Source organism: Ambystoma mexicanum, chromosome 11 (assembly GCF_040938575.1).
Source record: "Ambystoma mexicanum isolate Mex_15411 chromosome 11, UKY_AmexF1_1, whole genome shotgun sequence".
Taxonomy (NCBI): Eukaryota; Metazoa; Chordata; class Amphibia; order Caudata; family Ambystomatidae; genus Ambystoma; species Ambystoma mexicanum.
The window spans coordinates 1,118,891,007-1,118,909,401 of NC_090934.1; the positions used below are offsets into that span (position 1 = coordinate 1,118,891,007).

At 45.8% G+C, this 18,395-nt stretch overlaps 1 protein-coding gene across 5 annotated transcripts in view; it reads right to left on the reverse strand.

The window, feature by feature from the left end:
• SCAPER (S-phase cyclin A associated protein in the ER) overlaps window positions 1-18,395 on the reverse strand; it is a 4,210,252-nt gene that overhangs the window by 1,543,465 nt on the left and 2,648,392 nt on the right. For all 5 annotated transcript variants that reach the window (XM_069624455.1, XM_069624453.1, XM_069624454.1 and 2 more), the window contains one exon: window positions 463-528. In XM_069624455.1, the coding sequence (XP_069480556.1) occupies window positions 463-528 (66 nt within the window). The remainder of the gene's footprint in view (window positions 1-462; window positions 529-18,395) is intronic.

The window sequence follows — 18,395 nt, forward strand, 5'->3', positions numbered from 1 at the left end:
AGGGAAGTTAGAGTGGAAGAGGGAGTAACACAACATCTATCATAGCTTCACATGCTAATACAAATTCTTATTGGGGATTTATGGTACCAATAAAATATTCAAAATGAAATGCACACATGGGCAAAAGGGCAATAAATCAATAGGATAAAAAAGAATAACTCTAAGTTTAGGATGTGGACAATAAGAATGGAAGCAACTTGCAATAGTAAATGGACGACAGTAAAGTAAGATTGATTAAATATCGATGTGGCCCAGCTGAATACTGCCGAAAGAGCCTATGGACACCCCACTTTATCTAAAATTCATATTTGCTAAGCGAGCATGAGGAAAGTATTTATAAAATTCGTACTTTTCAGAAATATTAGGGTTTACAAAACAAATGCACTGAAAACTTGGTACATTGACATTAATCATATGTAAAAGGAAAACCTTTCAGTATCAAAATGCAGTTTTTGGGCTTACTTGGATTTGTACGGCGACTCAGATGTGGCATTTTTGGTTTCCATTAAACTCTCATATTCTTTCGCTCTGAAATAAAAGAAATATGTATGTGTATATATATATATATATATATATATAATTGGCCATAGCAGACTCAAATGTTTTACAATACACAAAAGAGCATAATTTTATTATGAACTGCTGTATGTGATTTTCCATCAGATGTACACTCAGAAGTCAAAATACCTATTGCAATGACATTAGAAAGTGTAGGTAAAGAAGTACAGGGAACTTTTCTGTAAGATCACTCTTAGACCTCCGCGACTTAAGTAGTGTAAACCAGTTTTGGTAGTGTCACAATGGTGCGTGAAGAATCTGCCCCTAGCAGAACACTGGCAGCGCCTCCATCAGATGGATAATAAACAACACATTAAATTCATTGGTCTAAAAGGAGTTGCCCTCGGGCGCAGAGGAGGCAATCAGGAAATGCTGTTACGCCAGGAGGAGGCTAAACTTATCAATTTTTTTCCGATTTTAGAAATCGGCTTAAATAGAGACAATGAAATGTCCTATTTTTTATGATTTTTTATGATTTTCTATGTACCACCCCCCTTGGAACTATACATACTTTTGGTAAACTTTTTATAACGTATGAATTGGAGGTGAAACATATACCACGACAGGGGAATCCTGCACAGAAACATCTGATATACTGTTATGTCTATCAACTAATTATGCTGTGTATTTGTACTACCATGCAAGTGAATATGGCAACTATACTTATATTACTCTCTAATAGATTTGGGAAGCATTTTGATATGTCCAACACCTAATCATGCTGTCCTACATTACACAGGATAGGCCGCATGACACGGTATATGTACCCAGACCCTCTATAATCATACCCAGACCCTCTGTAATCAGAGATGCAAAGTACCTAAATAGTCTGCATGCACTATAACACGCCAATAGCAAACATATTTCCATCCAGACTACATCTGCCACGATATACTGGGATTAGTTTAATACTTAGTTTGGAAATAAATCTATGGATCCTTCACATGGTGTAGCGGCATTTCCACTAATGTACATGGAACACTAGGCACAGTCGTATAAAATTTGAAAATCTGCCATTTGTATACTTACCTTGGCTTACAAGCTCTACTCAGACCACATCTCCCACAATACACTGGTAGGAGTTTAACACTCCGCTTGGTAGCAAATCCAAGTATCACTTACATGGAATAGCGGCATTTCAATAATTTAAGTGAAATGCCAGATTTAGGTTTATGAAAGTTGAGAATCTATTGTGTGAATGATTATATTGATGCACGAGCACTAGGACTTATTGGTCATGAGTACACACACGTACCCACTATATGTAACAAGAATACTGTCCCTAAATATGGCCGACAGCCTTTTTGACAACGGAAATCGAGGTAGGACCCAATCGTTACCTTAGCAACGGCACTTATACAACTGGAGATCGAGCAGCGACTCCCATTTTGTTAAACCAGACGTGTGATGCACGAATCTTGATACTTGCAGGTAAACCCTAGGGGGCTGTCAAGCCCACCCACTAGACCGCACCAATTAACAACAGGTCCGCGTTATAGGCGGAATCCAGCTTAGTGATATACACATTTCGAGAACGTACACATTGTCAGGAGGACTTATGTCTCTTTCTTCCGTTTTTATGGCTACGTGCAAACAGCACTTTCAGTTTAATATACACTCCATATAATGGATACAGAGTTATAACATGAACTATGTATAAGTAACGTTGCACTTAATGAGACACAGGCGTTTATGTTAACCGCAATAAATTAAAAGGATTATACGCCCCAATATCATACCAGGCATGGACTTTTTCAAACCACATTGCCAGGAAACAAATCACGTGCTCCGTCACATAATATGTTACTTTGGAGGCAGACTCCACCGCATGACACACATGTCCCTTATTGACTAATATACACATTAAGGGGGGTGCTAACAGATGCACCAACCAGAATAGTGACATTGTACCTCTTACCCCTATTTCTAGAAGTTTTCTCATTTACATGAGTCTGATGCGACTCACCCCACCACTACGATATTGTGCAGCTGAGAAGTCAGCCCATGGGTAAGCCCGATTTGTCCATGTGTACTTTCTAATGATACAAGAAACGCAGCCCGGACATGTACTAAATTCTTTTCCTTCTTGTTTTTTTCTCTCCAAACCTTTCTGTCCCTCCTTTCACCCACACCTTCTTATTTGTCCTCTTTTTACTATATTACCAATGCAACATGACGGCCTGTTGGTATGTCTGCAATTTTTAAATTACACATTTTTTCTTCAATTATTGTTAAACGCCTCTATGCAATGTTATTCTGTTGGATTTACCACAATGCATGTGTCATCCTTATTATTTATTTAATGTTAAAATTGATGCTCGGATAGGGGCCTCTTTTTGAAAAAATTATTTTCTTTGTTTTTTTTACTGTTGAATGATCAACTATTCAACCATCTTACTTTACGTTGAACATATGATGCTCATATGATCCGTGTGGTGTCGTTTGACTTATCATGTTATATTTTTTATCTTTTATTTTTCATCTTCACCATCTGATTTTGGATACGACACCACCTAATATTGTTTTAATATCTTTGCCTGTAACAACAGATATTGCCCTGATTTGAAAAAGGCTCACTAGAAATGCCGAAACACGTGTCATTGTAAAGGGCCATTAATAAATATATAATATGTGATGTGAAAAAGACCAACCTATTGGAATCTAATTTCTACTGTGGCGCAGTAATTGATGTGTGCGGAATTCCTTCTCAACATTAGAAAGTGAGATAAGTTGCAAGCAGTGCACTCAGTAGGACAAGGCCAATAACTGGGCCTTGACAAACAGTGGGGGGAAGCCCTGTCAGCCGGTGGTGGTAGGCCTACCAGGGTTAATGCCAGAGCCAGTCCTACCGCTGGGGTCATGGCCATAATTTTAGGGGGGACAAGGGAGTTTGCCGCCCCACAAACATTTGTAGCACACCATTTTGTCCCCCTCATTTAGCAGGGGCCCCTTTCATTTAGAGGTCATGCCCCCCAACATTTTCAGCAAAGTTACCCCACTCGCTGGGGTTGATGGTGGCAGCAGTGAAGGCCATAATTCCTTTCCCCAGACCCTTGTGTGCCAATCTGCATTGTTACAGAACAATGACTGCAACCTTGCCTCTGAGTGCCTATGCTCACCAGTATTCTTTTACCTTTTCCGAGGCTGGCACATGAGAGAAAGAAGAGAACCTGGCAAGCACTGAGGCGCAAGAAGAGGAGCCAAAAAATCCTGAAGTAGTTACCTGAACGAACCTCCAGGGCCGCAGAGACCCGATCAGAGAGGCAGAAAGGTTAATAAGAGAGGGAGATGCTGACTCCAGCAGCATGGAACAGCCACTCTGCAGCACTGAGCGGCTGCAAAATGAACAGGACTAGCTTAGTCCGCCATAGTCCCTCAATGTAAATATATCCAATGGACCACCATGGACTGGAGAGAGGAAGGTTCCTAAGAATTACCCTAGAGCTCCCCGCCAATGTCATCTTGAGAAAGAACTCGGACATCGGTTTTCCATCACTGCCACATCTCCTGGATTGCAAGCTCTACTCGATTTTTTGTATTTGTATTTTATTTATTTATAAAGCGCACCAGGCCCAGAGGCATCCAGGCGCATCGCTTGCTTAGGTTACAACATGGTATGAGCAGACAAGGCATAAATTACATAAGTTTACAAGAAATTACATACAGTTTACAGAGGATTACGGATAATTACATAGATGATTATATACATACATGTTACATGTTACAGGTTAACTGGTTGCATATTTACAAGTGGGTGAAGCTGAGAGTCGTCATAAGGGTGATGGTGGCTAATGGGCGGAAGGGGGCAGGTCTTGGGTAGATAGCCAGGTTTTGGGCATGTTTTTGAAGGTCTGGAAGGATGGTTCAGATCTTAGTGGGTGGGGGAGCGAGTTCCAGAGTTTGGCAGCTATTACTGGGAAGCTGGCCCCGCCAGATCTTTGAAGGTTGAAGCGAGGTATGGATAGGCAGTTAGTCTGGGCGCTTCTGACGGGTCTGATGGAGGTGTGGATGGAGAATCTGTTGGTCAAGTAGCTAGGTGCTTGGTTAGAGAGGCACTTGTGTGTGAGTGCAAGTGTTTTCAGGGATATTCTTTGCACTACTGAGAGCCAGCGAATATTTCGTCTGGTGTCTGAGATATGTTGGTTTCTGGGAATATTTAGTGCGTCTCTGATAGCTTTGTTTTGGATGATTTGTAGCTTGTTGTTATTGCAGAGGTTAGTGCCGAGATAGAGGGCGTTGCAGTAATCGATTTTAGACATCACTAGGGTCCTGGCTAGTGTAGTACAGTTGGCTGGAGATAGGAAAGGGCGGCTGGCTGTGATGAGCTTACAAGTGTAAGCCGCAGCGGAGGACACTACGTTAGTGTGTCTAGACAAGGATAGAGTGGAATCAATATAGATGCCCAGTGTTTTAGTGTCCTTGGAGATCTTGATGGTATTGCCAACAATAATGAGGGATTTAAACAGGGGGTCTAGTTTGCTGAGTCTTTGGTGAGAGCCAAGGATGAGGAGCTCTGTCTTTTCGTCATCCAGACAGAGTCCGTGTTGCGCCATCCAGGCTAGGATGACTTGGTAGATGGCGTTAACAGCAAGAGAGTCAGTGGTATAGTCTCCTGTGATAGGGATGAGTATCTGGGTGTCGTCAGCACAGGTGTCCGGTCAAAGGGTAGACTACAAAGCGTCGAATGGTCAAAGGATCGACACCAAAGGACCGAAAACAAAAGGATCGAATTTTTTTTTTTAATTACAATTTTTTGGGGTTTTCGTTTATGGAAAAAAAGTGGTTTTTACCACATAAAACAGGGGTTGAGGGGGGGACCCCACCCAAAAAAGAAATGTACAATTTATTTTTTTTCAATCCTTTTGTTTTCGGTCCTTTGGTGTCGACCCTTTGACCATTCGATCCTTTGGTTGTCGATCCTTTGACCTACAACCGTCAGCATAATTCGTATATGTGACACCCAGATAGTCCAAAATATGGAATTATGGCTTTGTAAAGACGTTGTACAAAGTAGGGGAGACACACGATCCTTGTGGTACTCCACAGGTGACCGGTGAGGGTTTGGCTGCGGCAGCGGGGGAGAAGACCCTCATGGATCTGTTTTCCAGGAATTAACTGATCAAGAAAGTTGCTTGATCCGAGAAGTGGACAGCTAGTTTGATGTGGCGACAGAGTATTTGGTGGTTTTCAAGATCGAAAGCTGCAGAAAGATCAAGTAAGAGCAGGAGGGCAAGTTTTCCCTTATCTTTTAGGTCTTCGATCTGGGTTTTATGATCGATGAGGGCAGTTTCGGTACCGTGCTGGGGGCGGAACCCGGATTGCCTCAGTCGTAGAAGTTTGTTAGATTCAAGGTACTCTTGGATCTGTAGGTAGGCAGCTCGATCAATGATTTTTAGCAGAAAAGGCACTGTGGTGATGGGCCTGAAGTTGGTTGGAATATTAGCATCCAGAGATGTTTTTTTTAGGAGAGGGATAACCCAGGTGTCCTTTAGATTGTCAGGGACAACCCCAGTGCTGAATGCAGAGTTTATGAGAGTAGTAACGAAAGGAGCGTGGTCGTGAGAGGCTTCCTTAATAATGGATGCGGGGCATGGGTCTCCCTGGCAGTTGGTGGGTTTGAGGCTGTTAATGATATTTTCAACTTCTGTGACGGATAGAAGTTAGAAGCTGAAGGGTTTCAATGAGTCAAGACTAGGGTTGCTAGTGACTGTATGGGTATTGGGTTAAACTGGAGACTAGTTTTTTTGTCATTAATATTGGTTTGGAGAGAGGCTATTTTCCCAAGGAGTGCATTTTGGATATTAGCACACCAGGTGATGTCTTTGGCGCATGTGTCGGGTGGGGTGACAGGGGTTTCCAGCTCTTTTAGCATTCTGAACAATTCTTTGGTATTAGATTTAGCTTGTTCAATGCGTCTGTCTTAGGTGTCTTTTTTCACCTGTAGTATAGCTTCTTTGTAATTTAAGGTGGCAAGAATAATGCTGGCTTTTTTTGTTTCAGTGGGATTACTTTTCCAGCGCGCTTCAAGGTTACGTTTTTCTTTGCGTAGGGTTCTTAGCCGGGGTGTAAACCAAGAGTTTAGGTGAGCTCGAGGTTTGGGCTTTCTGAGTTTGGAAGGGGCGATGTGGTCAAGGGCTTTTAGCATGGTCTGATTGAATGTGTCAACCAGGACTGCCGGGTCAGTGCAGGCAAGTGCCTGTTCGTTGAGAATCGGGAGGGTAAGGGGGAGGAGTTTTTTGCAGGTTATGTTGCGCTTATTTCTGGTGGAGATCCCAGGTGCGACCTCAGGGGTGATATTGATGGTGCTGGCATGGATGTTTAAGGTGATTAGGTGGTGGTCTGGCCAAGCGCAAGGTTGGTTGGATTCAACATTAATTTTACAGTTTAGGTCGGTTAACCAGTCAAGGATTCTACCCTTGGCGTGTGTAGGCTTGTTAATATGTTGTGTGAAGCCTGAGTTGGTAAACAGGTTATTAATAGCAAGGGCGGCGGTATCATTGGTGTCTAAGAGACCCAAGTTAAAGTCACCTAATGCAATGATTTGAGATTTGGTTTTAGTGTTGTCAGCAAGTATGTACGATAGGTCTTCAGCGAAGGTGGATAGAGGGCCTGGGGGCCTGTATATTAGATGGAATGTAATAGTCTGGTTTGGAGTGAGGGCCAATTTAGCTGTCAGCACTTCTGCTGAAGAGATTTGATGCATAGTGGAATTGCGGAAGTTTAAAGAATTTTATGGATGATGGCGATGCCACCTCTTTTGGATTGGCTGGTGTTGCGGTTGTGTTTAATGATATCATATCCTACTGGAATGGCTAGTGAGAGTAGCAGTCCTGAGGTAGCATGGAGCCACGTTTCAGTAATGGTGATGAAATCAAGGTCATGTGTTGTGATAAGGTCTGCTATATCTAGAGCATGGGCAGTGAGGGACCTGGCGTTGATTAATGCCCCTTTGATTGGCTGTTTAGGAGCAGGCGTGGAGATTATGTCAAGGTTTTTGACCAAGGTCGATGTGGATGGAGTAATGTCAGTAGTGGTAGTAGGTGGAGAAACTCACTTAAGTGTTTTTGCACACAGACACCCGGTGAGGGGAAGGAAGAAAGGAGGTCGTATCGGGGCAGCGAACCAACCCTCAGCAGGGGAGGGATATGTACACAGGAGATAGAAAACACAAAGTGTGGGTGAATTATGATAGGACAGAGGAGGAGGTGGACAGGGACCAAGAGGCCTTCAGGAGGAAAGAGGGAGTGGCAGATTGTGGAGAAGTGTTTTGGAGCAGGCGAGGCGTTGGCTTATAAATGACAGTGGTTCTGTAGAGTGATTGTGCCTGAGTGTTAAACGTGTGTAGAAAGGACAGTGTAAGGTGTGAATATGAGAAGGCTGGTACAGATTAAAAGGAGGGCGATTGAGTAGTAGTGTGGGAGGTTGAGTAGTAGTGTCAGAGTAGTAGTAGTAGGGGAGGAGGAGAAGGAATAGTACAGGAAAAGTAGGGTGAGTGTAGTAATGTGGGAGGAGGAATAATAGTGTGAAAGGAGAAGTAACATGGTAGTAGAAGTAGCGTGGGAGGATGAGTAGTGGTTGAGTAGGAGTAGTGCGGAAGGAGAAAACATCCAAGAGTGGAGGTAGGGGAGAGGAGGAGTAAAAATATCAGAGGGACAGGAAGTTGGCGGTGAGGAGACAGAAAAGGAGCACATAGAGTATAAGGGAGAGATGAAGGTGGACATGAGTGTAGGCAGGTAAATCTTACAGAGTAAGTACAAGGCACACAATCCTAACTTCCCCCATTAAAACACTAACCTGTGGTGAGAGTATGAAAAGTTAGGAAGTCCCTGAGAGAATTAGTGGGCCTGCTTTCTGGAAGAACAACTTTTGTATTAGGCAGCAATTAGACAGTAGGTGCCAACAATCAGTAGACCCGGTAAGCGAGGAGATTGGTGGGAAGGCGAGATAGAACAGGAAGGCCAGAGACCCCACACATAATTTAATAAAGACCCTTGAACCATCCTTGAGACTCATCTTGACACGTGCTACCAGAAAGGGGATTCAGTTGGAACCAGATACAGAGGTCGATACAACCCTAAGATGCTAAGAGCGGTGAGATTAACCAGCATGGCTATATACTCGAGTCATCCAGAGAGCAGCCAGATGTGACCGGCATGCTGACGAACAGACAACCATTCCACCTCAGGCCCAAGCCATGGCCCAGACCGGTTTGAAGGTGGAGAAACTTGGGTGGGGGGACAAATATGGAAAAATAGCTCCAAAGTCTTGGATGGCCTTAAGCATGCTGTGGAGGTTGCAGCGGGTTTGATTTACCAAGACTTTCAAGGGGAGAGCAAGGTACTCCTGCTTAACCTAGGAAGGCAGCCATTTGTCCTGGAGTAGAGGCAAGTGATGGCCCTGCTGATATGTGAAAAGATTCTAATCCCAACAGGTGCAACAAGAGAGACATTGTAGTCCACAGACTGAGAAGAGACAGGATTTGGCAAAATGGCAGAAGCCCAAGAAAGGCAAGATGCCACAGCTGACCAAAGCCTTGCTTCTGATGAGTTTCCAAGAACTTATCCCCTGTTGGACTAAACCCAGACATCTTTGGTCTCGGAGGCAGAAAGGATAACCTGCACTTCACTGTGAAAGGAGGGCTATTAAGCACAAGAGGCAATTGTGTTAACTACCAACATTTGCTGGTACCCAAACAATTCAGGAAGGCGGTATTGGAACTTGCCCACTCAAATCTGACTGCCTGACATCTTGGCTTCAAGAAAACACAGAAAACTCTATTTGCCAGATCTAGTGTCCTTGAGTATATGTTGATGTAAAGCAATTCTGTGCATGCTGTCCCATCTGCAGGAAGACTTCCCCAGATGATGTACCCCGTGACCCGCTACAACCTTTACCTTTATTGAAATACATATCCATTGTATCTATATGGACATATTCAGACCTCTGAAACACTCGAAGTCTGAAATCAAAAATATATTTGTAATTGACTACGCCACCCACTATCCAGAGTCCTTCCGTTTGCACAGCAATACCTGTACTGGTACCATTATTCATCCGAGTGGGTTTCCCCTACCAGATACTGACGGATCTAGGGAGTAGCTTCATGCCTAGTTCATGAAAGAAATTAAAGAACTAATGAAGAAACAAGCTCTACATACCTCACTCTATCATACTCAGCCAGATCGCCTGGTGAATAGATTTAACAAGACTCTGAAACAGATGCTCTGGAAATTGGGAAACTGGTAGTGAAAGATTGGTAGAATTGGTACTAGTAGATACCCTGGGCTCTGTTCGCCATCCAGAAAGCTCCTCAGTCTTCTACTGGATTCTCTACATTCGACCTAGTACATGTACTGGATCTGAGATGTGCTGGACATTCTGAGGAAGAAGGGGGAAGGCCCTGACCATCAACCATGCAGTGATCATCATCTCATCCAAAACACTCAAAAGTATATGGAGATGGTCAGATCGCTGGTGAGAACCCATTTGGAAGAAGCCCAGCACAGGCATGAAGCTGCATACAATAAAAAGGTCCAGCTATATGAGTTTCAAATGGGAGACCAAGTGATGGTCCTATTGCCAACCCCACAAAATAAACTACTGGTCCGGTGGCATGGACCAAACGTGGACACCAAAAGGGTATCCCCTCTAACATTTAAGGTACAACAAGTCGACCGAAGGAAGCCATCTTGGCCTTACCTTATTAATAAGCTGAAAGGGTGGAGAGAAAATAGTAACCCTTAACTCTTGGTGTTATACGCCAACACCACCTTCCAGTGTCCATTGCCCACAGAGGTACGAGGGATTGACATCCCACCTGGGCTCAGCATCCAAGAACACCAGGAGTTGGCAAAGCGTATAGAGTCCAAGACTTTTGTCTTTTCGACAAAGCCTGGGTGAGAAAAAGTTGTTGTTCACAAGATCATCACAACCCCAGGACGGGTTATCTGACTGAAACCATATTTAATGCCAAAGTGAAAAATAAATCATTTGGAAGAGTAAAAGAAAATGCTCGACCTAGGAGTGATGGAGAAATCATACAGCAACTGGCATTTCCCAGTAGTCCGGTGCACAAGTACGACCAAAGCAGGAGGTTTTGCACCGACTTTCACCAACTAAATGAAATCTCCCTGTACAATGCCTGTTTGAACTGATAGAGAGGTAAGGCAAGCTAAATATATGACTTGATGACGTTAAACCTAAAACGCCCTTTTCTCACGCAAAAGCAATAGCAATACACTATAATACCTTTTAGGCTCCATGGGGCTCCCGCCACCTTCCAGTCATTAATGGCCCCCTTTATTATCGTTATTATTATTATGGTATTTATTGAGCGCAGGCCTAGCCGCGAGAAGCAACAGAGTGCTTTTCAGAGGTAACAACAGAAGAGATATACAGCAGGGGAGGATTGGGGGGGGGGGAGTAGGATACAGATGGGCACAGAGGAAGGGTACACCGGTGGGGAGGAGAAAGTGTGCGACACAACGGCCTAGGTGTTGAGGACTCCTTGAAGAGGTGGGTCTTGAGTTTTTTCTGATTTGTATGAGCGTGGGGGCGAGTCTGATGCTGACGGGGAGGAGATTCCTTTGGCTTGGGGAGTAGGCAGAGAAGGCTTGTTTTCTGGTCCTTTCCTTTTTGCAGCAGCAGATTTCAAGTCTGCATCTGTCCTAGCTTCTGGTGGTGTGCTGTCCACCAGAGATACTGAGTTTCTCCGCGACTTGAAGACTTGAAGGTGATTTGTATGTGGAGTGGGAGCCAGTGAAGGTTGATGAGGGCCGGGGTGATATGATCGTAGTGTGTAGACCCTAAATAAGGCGTGCAGCCGTGTGTAGGACACTTCTCAGGGGCACAGGGGAGGACGACGGGAGAGCATTGCCTCCAGTCAGGTGGGTTAGGACCAGAGCTTGAACAGTGGATCTAAAGCTTTCAGGACAGAGGAAGGGCTTGACTTTAAGCAGGAGGGAGAGCAGATACCAAGCTGTCTGACCTTTCTTAGTTATGTGTGTCTTGAAGGAGAGGTGTTGTCGATGTGGAACCCAAGGGACTTGACGCAAGAGGTGAGCTCAGGTGTGAAGCCCTCAGAGCTAAGTTTGATAGCCAGGTCTGTATGTTTGGGTGTTCGGTGATGTTGATGACGAGTAGGAATTCAATCTTTGAGGGGTTGAGCTTCAAGTATGCACTGGACATCCAAGACTGGATCAACAAGAGGCAGGTTTTGAGCATATGGATGTCCTTGATGTAGTCGATCATGAGGTATAGCTATGTGTCATCAGCGCATTGGTGGATGTGGCTGTTTTGTGTGGCTAGGAGGGCTCCCAGTGGCTCTATCTATAGATTGAATATCACTGGTGAGAGGATTGAACCCTGCAGGACTCCACAGGTGACGGGTAGCATTGGTGATCTAGAGGAGTCCATCTGAACAAACTGCTTGCGGTTGGCGAGGTAGGACTTGAACCAGCATAGGACAAGGTTGCCGATTCCCATGCGCCGATGTAGGGTGTCTGTAAGCCTCTGGTGCTCTACTATGTCGAAAAGCATCCGAGAGGTCGAGTAGAACCAGGAGGCAGGAGTGCCCATCGTCAAGGCAGTTGAGGGTGTTGTGGACTACCTGTATGGTTGCTATCTCCATGCTGCCTGTTCGTTTGTACTTTATTTTGACAAAAATTACCATAAAAGTCAATGATACAATACAAAACAATGAGAACATGATAAAACATCAAATTGTTATTAAAGTTGGGAGGGGACAGATTTCTGGCACTCCTTTACGCTGATGATGCAGTTCTTCTAACCACAACCCGAGGGGGCTAAAACACAACCTAGAAATGTTTTCAGAGAAGTGCTGAGAACTATGTATGTCACTCAACATCGAGGAAACCAAGGTGATGGTCTTCCGTAAAATGAACCAGAAGAAACCTAAACTAACCATTTGAGTATGTGTTGGAATAGGTGCAGCATTATGACTATTTGGGAGTTAGAATTGCAGAGAACCTCACTTGGTCAGTTCATCTTTTCAAAGCGGCAGCTACCGGGAAAAATATAGCGGAGTATACGCTGCCTTTATAAAAAAATGGAAATGGGTGCAGTCACTCCTGCTTTTAAACTGCATGAGGAACAGGAGAGGACAGGAGCTTTGTATGGAGCAGAAATCTGGGGCCATTGCTCCTCAGCTGAACTGAGTCGGGTGGACAATGGCTTCCCAAGGAGCCTCCTCATAGAGCCCAAAGTAGCCCCCATGGCAAGTTCAAGGTGGGAGTGTGCCCTAACGCCCACCAGGGAAATTATAGCCATGGAGCCACTGATGTACTGTCCAAGGCTCTGGAGCACACCAGAACTTGCCAAATATTGCGAAACATTGCTAAACGTGAGAGTGACAGAGGGTATGAGCCACATGCCCTGGCTGCGATTTATTAATTGTGGCTCAGAGAAGTTGGGTATGGAGCTTCTCTGGACTAGCCCGGAGAGTTTAACTCTGAGGGATAAGGATGGGTTAAGGAGTGAGTGTAATGATGCCATAATTAACAAGATCACAATCTCATGTGAGGTTTTAAGCACTGGGGCATTGTAAATACTACAGAAACAGGTTTATGGTTTCAAACCATACCTTAGCTTGGTATCCCCTGTTTATGCCCGGTGATTACATATCCAATTACGCACCAAAACCCTCAAACTGGCAAGCTACATGGCAAGGTGGTACCTGTCTCCTGAGCGGTTTATATTGAATATGTCGAATGACATTTTTTCGAATGCCATTATGTCAACAAAAAGAAAATGACGAAAAAAATGATTTTGAATGTTTTTTTTTTAAATGGGGGGGTTCCCCCCACCCCGTTTGTTTTGATTTACACTTTATTTTTACTAGCTAAACCAAAAAAAACATACAAATAAAAAAAACACATTCAAAATGTTCTTTTTTAGCATAGTTTTTTTCGACATAATGGCATTGAAAAAATGTTTTCGACATTTTAACTGGATACCCTCCTGAGCTGGGCTGTAAGGTCTGTGTCAACCCTGAGGAGTGCACTATGCATATTTTACTATTCTGCCCAGGATTCTAAATCCTGAAAGTGCTATCTGCTCCCAGTATTTCGCATAAAGGAGGTTAGATCAGCCACCGGAGGCTGTGTCCCTGTGTAAAAGCACCACAGACCTGACTGAATCTGATTTATTATTTTGCTAAATTTTTTACACAGAGCCTGGTTGCACAGGGATAATTATTGAATACTGGCTCTGTAACGGGACTGGCTGGTGAAAATCTTTGTTCCGATAATTGATGAATTTCATACTACCGATCATGGGTTTTATTAATCGTAATTGTATTGATGTGTAGAAAGCAATGGGATGGGTTGGCGATAACCTTTTGTCCCTACTATTGAAGAATTTTACATTGCCTTGGACCATGGTTTTTATCCATTGTAATTTTATCTACTTTTAACAATTGTGATTCAATGAATGTGCCCATGATGTTCTGTATGTGACTGTTTTTATGCTTTTAAGGCTTTCAGCCAAATAAAGTTATGTTCAACACATAAAAATTCAGGGCTAATCGTAAAATAACACAGTTAAGAATTATGGAATAAAACAAAGGAGAAGTACAAAACAAATGCATACATGCCATCACTCTCAATAGTTAACTGACAGTTATCTGGATTCTATCTTACAGGCAGTCAAAGTTCTTCTGCCACTTGGCCCAATTAGGCCAAGAAGTGTAGCAGGTCACACCAGAAGTCAAATAGGTAAAAGACAGCCAGAAAGGCTTTCCTAACTCAACCAGTAAATGTACTACTTCTTCTCCAAGCCCTCAGTAAAAACCAGCCGTAGCAAAAGCTGCAGCAGAATCCTTAGCATCTAAGAATAGGGACAAAACCTCTGCCACTGTGTGAATGACTGGGGCAATCAGGAGAGGCTTTAAAGACCTTCTCCTCAAGTCATCATAATGCGGACACACCAAAAGAAAGTGGGCCAATGGACAAGGCCTTCCCATGGTTCACAGGACCAAAGTTCACAAACAGTTGTAAAGGCTTCCGAAAACTCTTTGTGCGTGTCACGTGGGACTTCAAGGCACGAGCAACGTCCAGTGAGTGCAAGGCCCTTTCTGCCGGCGACAAACGTTTTGGGAATAAAACAGGTAACGCCAAAGGCTTGTTGAGTTGGAATTCCGACGAAACCTTCGGCATGAAGGAGGGGTGCATACGCAGCACCGCCCTCGATTTGTGGAAAGTCGGGCATGGTTGCTTGCAGGCTTGGATCTTACCTACCCTTCTGGCAGAGGTGATGGCTACAAGGAAAGCAGTTTTCCACGAGAGGAACTTGAGTGGAGCCTGATGCATAGGCTTGAAGGGGGGCCCCCATGAGCCTCGTCAGAACCACGTTGAGTTCCCACGCCGGTGCAGGAGCCTTCACCGGTGGGAAAGATCGAAAAAGTCCTTGGAAAAATTCCTTGACTAGTTGGTGTGACCAAAGTGAAGATCTTCCTGTGACCTGGTGTAGCGGGAGATAGCTGCCAGAAGGTACCTTGATAGATGCGTACGCCAGTCTGTCCTTGGCCAAGGATAGCATGTATGGAAAGGGGTAATCTTCTGAGACAGACACCACGTAGCAAAAGGCTTCCACTTATGACGGTAGCACTTCAAGATCGACGGCGCCCTGGCCTTGGGGAGGACCTCACTGCAGTCTGCAGGCAACTCCTATCCTCCAAACTCTAGGGGTGCAGGAGCCAATCCCTCAGGTTCAGCGATCCAGGGTCATGAGGAATGATTGCGCCTCCTTCTCTGGTGAGAACATCCGGACCCACTGGTAGCTTGACCAGAGGCAGCGCTGACAGGCTGAGAAGGTCCGGATACCAAATCTGCCTCTGCCACTCCTGGGCGATGAGTATCATCTTGCATGGACACTGTCTTAGTGTGTTGATGACTCATAGCAGGAGCAGGAACGGAGGAAACGCATACAGAAACAGCCCTTCCCACAGGAAATCGTGCTCATCTACATCCAACCTTCTGCAAGTAAGCCGGTTCTCCAAACAGAGATTTGGAGGCAGATCCCTTTCCTCAGCAGGTGCCCCCCCCTGGAACAGCCTCCCTGCCACCCTCCGTCTTGAGCCTGAAATTCTTCAGTTCCGGAAACTCCTCAAGACCTTCCTCTTCTCCTCATCCTTCGCTCTCACCCTACCCTGCTAACCTAGCTATTTGCTCTTCCTTCTCGCCCTCCTTCCACACAGCTTATTGACTGGCCACTTGGTGTACCTCAGAGTCTCACAGGCCCCAGGCATCCCTGCGGGTCCTTCTGCGCTTGCTGCAAGGCCCTGCACCCAATGCATTTGTAATAAAAACCTTGAACTTCTCTCTCTGCACTTCACCAGTCTCTACTGACTGGGCGCACTTGGTCCCCTGCCCCTCCCTTACCCTCCCGCACTTGCACGATCTGTATACAGCCCTGCCTGAAGATCGTTCTGTCTGTTCTCCCTTGCCTTCACCCCTTAATGTGCACTTGGAAAAAACTGCAGAAACGCTGTCAGGTCTATTTGCTGTATCTAAATTGTTAAAGGTATCATATTCACTTAATCTGCCTGTGCAGACCTTTATCGTCTCAGAAATTCTAGAGCTCTGAGCGACTGTTTTTCCCTGTGTTCCTTCCCTCCTTGAGCGCTTTGAAACACTTGCCTGTGTATAGGCGCTATATAAATAAACAGCACCATTACCAAGGAGAATTCGTCCCTTGGCTCCTCGCCTGGTGGAATCTGCTGGCAAACTTCGGGCACTGGAGTTCGCTACTGTTGCAAATAGATCGATATGGGGCCTGCCCCATTTGACGAATAGGCGGTCCACCCGATCCTGACTAAGCTCCCACTCGTGGCAGGAGTGCAGTTCACTGCTGAGGGAGTCTGCGATGGTGTTCTTGACTCCCGTCAGGTGTAGAGGAATGAGGAACATGCCCTGCCCAACGGCACAGCGCCACAAGTCCCACGCTTCCTTGGAGGGCCCGGGGGATCGAGTGCCCCCCTTCTTCCTGATGTAAAACATGGTGGTGGTGTTGTCCATGAAGTTCCTCACCACCTTGCCTTTTAGAGACAGGCTTGTTGATATGAAGATCCTTCTCCTCTGGCAGCCACAGGCCTCTGGCGTGAAGACGCCCACTGTGCGCTCCCAAGCCTTCCAGGGAGGTGTCTGTGGTGACCGTCTACTGGTATGGGGGGGTTCTGAAATCCCGTGCCTTGGGCAATGTTGGAGCAGACGCAGCACCATACTATCGCCCAACGGAACTCATCGTTTAGAGCGATCTTGTCCGTGAATCTTGCGGACACCTGTATCCAGCGGTCATCCAGGAATTCCTTTATGGGTTGCATTTGCAACTTGCAGAGCCCAAAGAGGTAAATGCAGGACATCATGCCCAGTAACGACTTCATGGCCTGCACCGTCACCGTCTTTGTTGACGACAGCCGTTGCACCTTTCCTTGAATGGCGGCTAGCCTCTCCTCTGAGGGCGAAGCCAGGCAGGACACTGTATTGAGTCTGGTGCCAAGGAACAGCGTGCTCTGTGATGGCACTAAGCAGGACTTTGAATAGTTGATGGGGAATCCCAGATCTGTCAGTAGTTGGCCAGTCATCTCCGTATGTCCGTCAGCCAGCTCCCGCGAGCGGGCGCAAATCAGCCAGTCATCCAGGCACAGGTATATGTGTATGCCCTCTGGACGCAGATGGGCCGCCACTTGTGCCAGGCATGTCGTGAACATTCCGGGGAGCGACTTGAAGCCGAAAAGTAGGACCTTGAACTGGTAGTGCTGTCCCCTGCACCACAAAACGCAGAAACCTCTGATGTTTCTTGTGAATGGAGATGTGAAAGTAGGCATCCTCCAGGTCCAACAACGTCAAGATGTCTTCTTTTTCCAGTTGACCGAGCACATGTTGCAACGTGACCATCCTGAACCTTTGGGACTTTAGATATTTGTTTAGACGTCGTAGGTCTATGATGGGCTTCTAGGCCACATCTTTGTTCCGATCAGAACGTATCTGGAATAGACTATGGAGCCCCAGAGCCGTTGGTGAACTAGCTCTATTGCCCCTTTTCCCCGGATGGCCCGTACCAATTCCAGGAGCTGAGGGATGTGTCCTTAGGCAAAAACGTCCAGCACCCATCTGTCGGTGGTGATCTTTCCCCACTCGCTGACGAACCTAGTCAGCCGGCCCCCCACCGGGGTGCACGAGTGGGGGCCCGACATCGTGGTCGGTTCAGTCTTGCTTCAGCAATGTCGTCCTTCCCTGTGGACAACAGCGACACTGTCCCCCGCGACGGTAGGCCTGGGAATGTTCTTTTTAGGCTTCCTGCATTGGGGATCTGGAAGGCTGTCGGTAGGACGTGGAAAACCCTTTTGAAGACCTGCTCGACTTTCCCCTGTCGGAGCGAAAGCACGAGCAGTGCTGCTGGAGAGTGCCCAAGAAACGGGCCATCTATGTATCCGCCTTGAGGGCCTGGAGGAACTCGTTGACCTTCCCAAGCAGATTCTCTCAGTTCGAAGGGCATGTTGTGAGAAACCTGAAGGTGTCTCACCCGCTAGTCCCCAGAGATCTCTCGTCCAAGTGGCCAGAACACGGCCATCGCTATTGGATCCAGTTCCTGGGGATGGACCAGTGGGGGAGGATCACCCGGGCGAGGGGTCATTGGGGAGTGGAAGAGGGTTGAGACGCGGTAAACCCTTCCCTGTACGATATTAAGAAGCTGTACCGCCCCCCCCATTTTCCCCACCCAAAAACTTTCTTACACACTAACAGACAACGGACTAACATCAGAGCCGTTTGCCCGACATGTCCCAACACTCGAGTCAGGCCATTCACAATAATCACGTA